This window comes from Lathyrus oleraceus, chromosome 7, assembly GCF_024323335.1.
Source record: "Lathyrus oleraceus cultivar Zhongwan6 chromosome 7, CAAS_Psat_ZW6_1.0, whole genome shotgun sequence".
Classification (NCBI taxonomy): Eukaryota; Viridiplantae; Streptophyta; class Magnoliopsida; order Fabales; family Fabaceae; genus Lathyrus; species Lathyrus oleraceus.
The window spans coordinates 113,632,899-113,643,931 of NC_066585.1; the positions used below are offsets into that span (position 1 = coordinate 113,632,899).

The 11,033-nt window shown below is 37.3% G+C and overlaps 1 protein-coding gene across 1 annotated transcript; it reads right to left on the bottom strand.

Moving 5' to 3' along the window:
• Positions 1–7,283: 7,283 nt before the first annotated feature.
• LOC127102310 (uncharacterized) lies at positions 7,284–8,573 on the bottom strand. The gene has a single exon (XM_051039690.1). It carries the CDS (start codon positions 8,571–8,573, stop codon positions 7,284–7,286), a length of 1,290 nt encoding a protein of 429 aa, XP_050895647.1.
• Between the last annotated feature and the right edge of the window lie 2,460 nt (positions 8,574–11,033).

Consider the following 11,033-nt stretch of genomic DNA (forward strand, 5'->3'; position numbering starts at 1 on the left):
AAGGGGGCTGGTTACACAGAGGGAAGGTGTTAGCACCCAAAGTGTCATAGGTACTCCTAGGGAGCCCTTTTTGTGTGCATATGTATTTTGTAAAAAGTGATGTTTACAAACAAATAGAATGGGGGGATGAGAAAAGAATTTATTAATTATATTTTTGTGTTTGATAAGACCTTCGGTCTTGTGCCTACGTACCAACATAAAAATGAGGGATCAAAACCTCGTAGTTCGTGATACAAATTTCAAAGTGGATGCATTAATTTTAACAAAATTTAAGTTTGAAAGGCACAAAGGCCTAAAAATGTTTGAATGAGTTAGTTCTTTTTGGCTTTTTGAAAGTTTAAGCCAAATATAGTTAAGTTTATTTACAAGTTTGATTTAGAAAAGAAGTTTGAAAATGCAATGGCATAAGGCCAAAGTTTCTATCTTTTTTGCAAAAATGGTCAAAGTTTAGAACAAAAATAGTTCACACAAAGAATATTTTGAAAAATGGAGGGAGAGATTTTGAAATTAAAGAAATGGGGAGAAGATGAAGAGACTATCCTATGTACAAAATTAAAAATTTAGAGTTGAAAAGATCTGACCAAATGGGTAGCAATCCAATAGACAAGAATGTCAATAGAAACCCAAAATTCCCTTTGGACTTTTAGAATCAAGCAACACATAAATGCACAATTATATTATCTTGAAGAGCAAGACATCAAATAAAGATGGTCTCATCCAAGCTTATCCATTCCATGGTCTTCTTTAAAATAACCCATGTAACAGATGAATTCCACAAGTCACAGGTTGAAAGTAACAACTTCACAATGATCATGTTGCAGATGAACTTATAGAGATTTTGAATGATATATCAGATGAAGTTCAAATTGCAAGCACTTGGTTCTTTAACAAGTTGGCATTGGCCAAGTCCATTAGCATAGGAAGGTTGTATAGATTCTAACTCCATTTTTCCAAGATCAAACCAACAGTCTACTCAAAAGTTTTTTTAGGGTTTTTGTTATTATTATATATATTAATGGTCAAAGACCACACAAACAAGCAAAGTATACACAAACAAAATATATCACACAATATGGTCCAAATGGACAAAGTGAAAATTTCATTAACATAAACAATTAGAATGATATGAACAATGGCAAATGAAATAGAGTGCTAAAAGTAAATTGCATTAAAGTAAAAGCTTGAAATTAAAAGTTAGTAGTTAATAGGTTAGAAGTTAGTATTGTTTTGATTTTGCTTTTTATTTCAAGACATTCTTTGGAGAACACTCAACCCACTTATCACAAGCATGGATCCTTGAACCAAAACATCTTCCAAAGGAAGGAAAGAAGGCCAAGTTTCCACACAATGCCATGAAAGAGGGGAGACTTACAATCTCACTAACTAGAATGCTTATGCCTTTTATGTCACAAATTTAGCGCTATGTTAAGCAATCGTAATTGGAGTTATATAGAAGTCACAACTATTTGAGGCCGGACAATAGAATTTTGGTGTTAATGCACGTTAGAGACATAATATAATGGACTATGCTCATGAAACATACCACACACAAAAAGAATATGCAAAAGATGTGGCCTAATCTCATCCATACTCATGTTAATTTTTCAATCAACTAGCATTAGAACTTTGAGATATCATAGGCCAAATGGAGTGAATGAATGAAGAAGGGGAATAAGATGAAGTGGGAGGGGGATGAATGAAATCAAAAATTGGTCAAAGGAGGACTTTTACCAAATTAAAATCATTCATTCATTTTGGGAGATGGAATGTACATTCCATCAATCCCCTAAATACAATGATATCAATTTTACAAAGTCAAATCAACCTTGACCGAGGCCCAACAATAAGAGTCAAACATAAACAAAGTCATCACAATTGGTCAACAAATTTATTTGACATTTATTCAATTAAAAATAATAAAATAGTACATTTAAATTAAATATGGTTTGTCCAATTCCTAAAATCTCATCAAAACACCAAAAAAATGGCCATGAGATTTATCATAGGTCAAACAAGGTCAAAGGATCTTGGAGAAAAAAATTCATAATTTTTGGATATTTAAAAATATTTTTAAAGAATTAAAAACAAATGCAAAATCAATTAATTCATGAAAAATATTAATAATGATCCAAAAAATAATTTTAATTCAGAATATGAAAGAGAAAAATATTTGAATTTTTTTGGTGAAAGTCCCATATTTTTTGGATCAATATTGAATTTAATATGAATTATTGAAAATAAAACAAATAAAATGAAACTTAAAATATCAGAAAAAACATGGACCACTTAATCTCCCTCATTAATTGAGGTGGCAGATCAAGTGGCCAGGAGCGCGCTCTCTACCATAGTCCTTAGTCAGCGCGTGGCAACTTTGGTAATCAAAACCAACGCCTAGAATTAAAACAAAATGAATGGATCATGTGGTTCAGAGACTTGCCAACGCATCGCCGGAGCCAGAGCTCCGGTCATCTTCTCCGGTGGACCTCACCGGACTGGTCCACCATCAACCATCACCAAAATTAAAAACAAGGACATGATCTTAAAGTAAAAATGGCATTGAGCTCGAATTTGGCCTCAATTCACTCTAACTCCAAGTATATTGAGAGATACATGGAGTTGAAATTTGAGGTACATGAATTGAGTTGCTTCGATTTGGCCTCAAAGCAACTCAATCTTCTTGCCTACATTGGTAGGACTTCAGACAAACAAAGAATCAATAGAATTGAGCAAGAATTTGAGAGAATCGAAGAGTTCAAAATTTCTGGAAAATACCTTCAATGGAGGTCTGGATTCAACTGGTCTTGATCTTACTTGTGCTTGGTCTCACTCCACTTGCTTGCAGAAGAAGGATTAGATGCTTGAAAGGCTTTGGATTCCTGGAGATTTGAATTTCAAAACAGTGGAAATTCAACCTCAAATTCAAGAGAATTTCTCAGGATTATCCTTTGCAAAGTGAGGGTTGGAGATGGGGGATCAAAGTTGGCGCGAATGTGTATGTAATTCTGAGCAATTGGAGCTCTATTTATAGCCAAAACAGTTGATAATTGCACACTTCAAATCACATTCCAATTTTGGCAAATGGTGATCCAAGGGTGCATGGGCGCACACAAGCCCATGAAATCATTGCTTAAGGTCCACAAATGCATGTTGGATAGTATGAATTAAGCTTGGATTGCAAGGCAAGTGTGCATTGATGTTTGAAGTTTGATCATTGCCAAGTGATATCACCCTGTTCATGCCATGCGCAGCCTATGCGTTCCTGGTCCAAAATGTATGAATTTGAGCTCTTTGGAAAGGTGAGATCAAGACAAACAACTTTCTTGTTCAACACCTTTTCATTTGGAGCTTGGAACTTGGATAAATTTGAGGTGGAAGTTTGGAAATGTTTGCCATATCAAAAAATTTCTAAGTGTCAAGCCATATGTCTCAATGTTCCACCTTGCTTAACTTTTTATATGAGCTTCAAATGAGAAAAATGTCTTTATAAAAGTTGTATCTCTCTCAAGGGACTTAAAAATGGTCACCAATTTCATGTCATTTGGATTAGAAATGATAGAGTTATGCATTTTTGAAGTTAGGAAAAATCACTTGATCAATGGTATAGGTCAAAAGTGACCTATAATGTAACCTCATATCACATGCTCAAAAAAGTTGAATTATCTCCCACTCCAAACATCAAAGTTGAAGTAGACACATTGAGTTTGATTTTGCAACTTGGAAATCTTTCATCTCATAAAAATTTAGCAAGTTATTTCCTTTGGAAGTTGACTTTCAAATTAGGGTTTAGACAAAATGACCTATAATGTTTCAACATAGAAAATGATTTTCCAAGCAAAACTAGATCTAGGTCTCAACATGAAAGTTGTTTGGGATGTCATTTAGAGTAAGTTTTCTCTTTGAATCATTTTAATATGGTGAAAATTGTAGGAGATAAGGTCTAGGGAGACCCAATTTTGGTTAGATGAATTCATCTGGCCAACCACCATCAACCAACTTGCTAACCTTCAACTCTCTTGACCTTTCAGGCTCATGGTAGATCATATATGCATAAGATGATGAATTTTGAAGTGTCCCTTAAGAAATTTGATCAATTGGTGAGATAGCTTGTTGGAGAAGTTACTCAAGATACCCTGTCAAACTAGGGCTTCCAAGGCAAATCACCCTCAAAATCTTGAAGAAAACTTGATCAATATAATATGTAGAGAACATTGGGACTCATATATGAAGTTCATAACCATTCTTGAATCAATTCTTGGTTGTACTCTTTGTTCTTGAGGGTCTCAAACCCTATATGTGAACTTGATGAATCAATGAGATCATGCCCTTCCTACAAAAGAGTTAGACAAATACAAAGACATATTTTTGGTATTTTGGTCAGTGAAATGATAAAATACAAGTATGATATAATCACAAAGTGCTTGGTGATCTTTCCCAAAACAAACCCAATGAAAAGGGGTAAGGAGGATATCAAGATATGATCCCAATGTTAATGCTTATGATGAAATTGCATGAGGGATCTTAGGGTCAAAATTGGGGTCTTACAGGTTGACTTTGGTCAAAGTTGACCAAAAAGTCAACTGTTGACCAAAGTCAACACTTGGTCAAAGTTGCCAAAACTTGTAATTTTTCATGTGATGATAAATGTAATGGATTATAGATGGTTATTTGGAAGTTAAATGATTTTCAAATTGGTTTTTGGCATTGGATTTTGTATATGTATATGCTTGGTTATTTTTAATTGAAATGAACATGATTTGTAAATGGATTGTAATGGATTGAGATGAACTATAGACATGCCTTGAAATAGTCATATTAACATGGTTTATGACTTGATAAATAAGGATAAGGCTTGAATAAAGCACTAATCATGAGTCACAGGACTTGACCTCTACTTGAATTGAAACACAATAGGTTTTAGTAACTTGAATAGACAATGTCATGAATGTACCAACAATCCATGGATAAAATAAGCAAGATATTGAGACCAAGATTGATTGTATACAAGACCAATGACCAAACTAAATCAAGAGTGGAACAAGTATTTGAGATGATCAGATGAAATGACATGGATGGAGCAAAGAATGGAAGTTATGGGACCATAAGCTTGAGCCAAGAAAAAAGGTTATGGGGGACAAGGATCAAGCAAAGGCACTCAACATGCCAAGGATAAAGCAATGGATGAAACTAGGGTTTGGGGTTATCTAGAGGAAAAGTCAAGACTTAGGACCCAATCTTCCTTGATTAGGGTTACATGAAACATGTCCTTCAACCAAGGTCTTTTGAATCTAGCCAGATGCTCGACAAGCAAGTTCTCCAATATATGAGCCCTCACTAGGGTTTTGATTGCCAGGACAAGCCCATACAAGCTCCATAGGATCCCATCATCAGATCATCAATAATTAGGGTTTTGAAGACCCATGAGGATTGTTTATATGGCACCTTGTTGATTTCATATTTCCATCATCAAGAAATTAGGGTTTTACAACTCATATGCTTTGATGAAAATCCAAGTCATACTTTGAAATAATTCCACATACAAACCCTAGATTCCCAAGCCAGGAGTTTTGAATATATGGTGGTCCACTAATAGGTGAATGATGCATATGAATAAGTTGTGAAGGCATGCAACTGCTCCCCAAGTCAAGTGGTTGGATGGAAAGATGAAAAAAATGGAGGGAAAATTTTGGGGTACAATAGCTGCCTCTATTTAATCTTCTTGAAACTGAATACAAGAATTGTGGAAGTTTTTCTGGTATTCGAGGTAGAATGGGATTAAATACTAACGTGTCCAAAATTTTGTTAGGACCGACGGTCATATTGTTGATATATGTTTTTGATATCATGTGGGGAAATCATGGCGGGGAGCATGATATGTGTGTTGCATGATGTATGCTTTATTTTCATGATGCATGAATGTTTATCTGGTTAGACAGAGTTTATTTACGGGGTATGGTTCTTCGGTATGGAAAGACTCTGACTCGTCATTAATTATACCAAAGAGACTGCCATTATGAAATCCATGTCTTAACACTACTGCAAAGGATCCATCTAACCATACTGAGGAAAACCGGGATGCATGATCCAACTGGGTAATCATCTAGATGCCACAGGTGTTCAAGCTACAATTTCAAACCACCGATCATCTTTTTAAGTTTATCGAGATTTTACAGTAATGCATAATGTTTTCCTTTAGTGTAGCTTTTATTATTCTCCGAAATTTTAAAGAATTATATGAATAGGATAAATCAGTTATTTTGGGCACAAAATACAGAAGAAGAAAAATAATTCATGAAAGAAACTGAATTTTATTGATATAAATCTGTACATATGGTGTGTACAAAGATGCAAGCACCCTTGAGGAGGATGTTTCAAAAAATTGGAAAATAAATGAAACGGCAATGGGAAACACATTTTTTTTGTATTTTTCCATTGATTACAACATTAGCCGTCGTCTACTGTAGAGTCTGAATTCCAAGACCTTGCTTAGACTGATGATGATTGGATTGATTTTTGACCATCTGATATCTAGCTTGTAGCATGATGGGCTCAAGGGTCATAGTCAATGCCTTTATCCCTAACTTTTTCTTGAACATTTTTTTATTCTTTTCGTCCACCGGGATACTCCTTTTTTCCTAAGTCGCCCTTTCGGATTTTCGACTTAGCGAGCTTTATATTTCATTTGATCCCTAACTTTTGCATGGACAATTCATTTTTTGGTCCATCGGGATAGCCATTTTTGCCTAGATCAATTTTGTGAGGATTAGTCTAGCTGGCTTTTATTTATCATTTCTTTTTAGGCATAATATTTCTTGACTATGTCTGTATTCACTGGCGGTGGAAAATCTTCCCCATCAATTGTTATGAGGATTAGAGCCCCATCTGAGAAGGCCTTCTGGATGACGAAAGGTCCCTCATAGTTGGGAGTCCATTTTCCTCGAGGATCTGAGTGAATAACATAATAACTTTTGAGCACGAGTTCTCCTGCGTGGTACTCACGAGGAAGAACTTTCTTATCAAAAGCTTGTTTGAGACGTCTTTGGTACAGCTGACCATGACAAACTGCCGTTAAACGCTTTTCTTCGATTAGATTCAGCTGGTCATATCGTGATTGAACCCATTCAGCTTCATCGAGATCAGCCTCCATGATGACCCTGAGTGAAGGGATCTCGACTTTAATTGGTAGGATGGCCTCCATACCATACACTAATGAGTATGGAGTTGCCCCAGTGGATGTACGGACTGAGGTTTCTATAACCATGTAGAGCAAAGGGTAACATCTCATGCTAGTCCTTGTACGTCTTGACCATTTTCTGGATGATTCTTTTGATGTTCTTATTAGCTGCTTCTATGATGCCGTTCATCTTGGGCCGATATGATGAAGAGTTGTGGTGCTCGATCTTAAATTCCTCGCACAAATCCTTCATCATATTGTTGTTGAGATTATTAGCATTGTCAGTGATGATCTTGCTAGGAATTCCATAGCGGCAGATTTTCTCTTTCTTGATAAACTGAGTAACCACCTGTCGAGTGACATTGGAATATGAACCAGCTTCGACCCATTTCATGAAGTAATCAATGGCGACCAGGATGAATCGATGACCGTTGGAATCTTTAGGCTCTATCATCCCAATCCTATCAATACCCCACATAGAAAAAGTCCATGGAGAAGTCAAAACATTCAACGGAGTTGGTGGCACAAAGATCTTGTCACCATATATCTGACATTTGTGATATCTTCTGACAAAGTTGTAACAGTCAACCTCCATTGTCGTCCAAAAATACCCAGCCTGAAGAATCTTCTTGGCCATAGCAGGACCTTTTGCATGCACACCCTCGCAACCTTCATGTATAGATTTTATGATCGTACTAGCTTCATGTCTATCCCCGCATCTAAGCAGTACAGAATCATAATTTCGCTTGTATAACACATTACTATTCAGGAAGAACTTGGAAGAGAGTCTTCTCAGAGCCTTCTTATCAATAATGGATATACCCTCGGGATACTGTTGTTTCTCCAGAAATGTCTTTATGTCATAGAACCAGGGCTTATCATCAGGATTGGCCTCGATTGCTAGACAATGCGCTGGTTCGCCTAAGTGGTAAATATGGATAGGTGGTTCTGCATTCTTCCATTTGACTTTGAACATAGATGCCAACATATCTAGAGTATCTGCTAACTGATTTTCTTCCTTGGGAATATGATGAAAAGAGATTTCATCAAAGTAGGGTATCAGTTTTATGATATGCTCTTTATAGGGTATTAACTTGCTATCTCGAGTCTCCCAATCACCTTTTACCTGACTTATTACCAGAGCTGAATCACCGTACACCTCAAGAATCTTGATCCTTAAGTCGATGGCCGCCTCCAAACCGTAGATACATGCTTCGTATTCTGTCATATTGTTTGGGCAGTCAAAACATAATCTAGCAGTAAATGGAAGGTGAAAACCGGTAGGAGAAGTGATAACAACACCTATGCCATGGCCACGAGCATTAGAAGCACCGTCGAACACGAGCGTCCATTGTGATCCTGGTTCGGGGCCTTCCTCAGGGCTTATCTCGGAGCCTGGCATAGTGAAATCTTTGATAAACATGATGTCTTCGTCTGGAAAGTCAAACCTCAATGGTTGATAACCTTCCATAGGTAGGTGAGAAAGGTAGTCAGATAGAACACTCCCCTTTATCACTTTCTAGGTCACATACTGGATATGATACTCGATCAACAACATTTGCCACCGGGTAATTCTACTAGTAACAGTAGGCTTTTCGAAGATATACTTTATCGGATCCATTTTGGATATCAACAAAGTGGTATGGCAGATCATATATTGTCTCAGGTGTTGAGATCCCAAGTCAAAGCACAACATTCAGTGAACTTCTTGTCGAGGTAGTAAATAGCATGTTCCTCTTTGCCTGTGTGATCGTGTTGCCCCAGAACGTAACCTATAGATTCATCGAGCACCATGAGGTACATAATGAGAGGCCGACCAGGAACCAATGGTAGTAGGATTGGTGGTTCTTGCAAGTACTTTTTTATTTTGTCGAATGCCGCTTGACAATCGTCATTTCACACAATCGATTGATTCTTTCTCAATAGTTTGAATATCGGTTCGCAGGTAGCCTTTAAATGTGATATGAATCTGGAGATGTAATTGAGTCGACCAAGGAAACCTCAGACTTCTTTTTATGTTCAGGGAGATGGCATTTCTTGGATGACTCGAACTTTTTTGGGATCAACCTCAATACCTTTCTGACTGACTATGAAACCCAAGAGCTTACCGGATCGGATACCAAAAGTGCACTTGGCTGGATTCAGACACAACTTAAACTTTCGGAGTCTGGAAAACAATTTCCTCAAGTTTTGTAAGTGATATTCCTCATTTCTGGATTTGGCAATCATGTCATCCACGTAAACCTCAATCTCTTCATGAGTCATATCGTGAAAGAGGGTTACCATGGCACGTTGATATGTTGCCCCTGCATTCTTCAGGTCGAACGACATTACTTTGTAGTAGTAAGTTCCCCAAGGTGTGATGAAAGTTATCTTCTCCATATCTTCTGGCGACATCTTTATCTGATTATACTCGGAGAACCCATCCATGAAGGAAAATATGGAAAATTAAGTTGTATTATCAACCAAAACATCAATATGAGGCAAAGGGAAGTCATCCTTTGGGCTCGCTTTATTGAGGTCTCGGTAATCTGCATACATTCTGACTTTAACATCTTTCTTTAGAACTGGAACAATGTTAGCAACCCACTGTGGATACTCCGAAATGGCCAAAAATCCAACATCAAACTGCTTCTTAACCTCTTCTTTGATCTTGAGTGCCATGTCAGGTCTGGTCCTTCTGAGCTTTTGCTTGACGGGAGGACGTTCAGGCTTGAGTGGCAAGTGATGTTCAATGATGCTGGTGTCTAACCCTGGAATGTCTTGATATGACCAAGCGAAGATGTCAACATACTTGTGCAATAACTCTACCAACTTGGAGTGTACATGCTTGGCAAGAGATGCCCCAACTTCTAATTCTTTTTTATCGGTTTCGGAACCCAAATTAATGACATCCACTGGTTCTTTGTATGGCTGAATCTCTTTTTCTTCGTGCTCAAAGAGACGTGCTAGTTCAGCTGGTAATTCACAATCTTCCTCACTGTCATCTTCATCTTGGTTGATTGAAAATCCAGATTTACAGTTGATTCTTGCCATATTATAATCAATAGTTTTGTTTGCTCTACATATGATAAGCTTATTTTTAGTATTCTTTTTAATAAAGTGAAAAAAGGAAAAAGAAATCTTTTGCCATTTCGTTGTTTTAGTGAAAAAGTGAAAATAACTGGAAGAAAAGGGAACACAAGTTTTGTTTGCAAAAAGTACTTTTTATTTATTCACATAATACTTTTAAACATGGGGGCCCTTACAAGCTATCCTCTTGTCCCGGGCAGGGACAAGGGATTGAGAAAACAAAATGCATTACATTTTTTCTGAGTACACTATAGGAATCATGGAAGCTGTCCAGTTGGGGAGCTTGAACCCTGGAGGACATCTACTTACGAGGCTAGGAGTCTCTGGTTTGCTGCTACTGGATTCCCCAATGACTACCACAATGTGATTATTTTGAAAGTCGGCGCTGCTGAATTTGACCGGGTTGAACTGCTTCTTTTTCGGGCTTGCCTTCCATGCTGATGGATGATAACAGATACCAAATATGTCACACTTCTCTGCCACATCAATAACTTTACCCCAACTGGAAAGTGGGCCTTTCTCCAATGTCTGCTTGGTGCTTCTGACTGAAGATAGGATGGTAGCGGATGATTGATCATGATTGGCTGTAGCTAAACTGACTTCTTCAAACTCTAAATAGTAGAGAGGAATCTCAACAATCCCTTCATCTGTCTCAACGTATCTGAATGACGAGAGTTCGCTAACCAACATGTCTTCTTCACAGCATACAATTACCAGCTTATCATCAATCAAGAACTTCAACCTTTGGTGCAGCATAGAGGTGGCTGCCCCAGCAACATGAATCCACTGC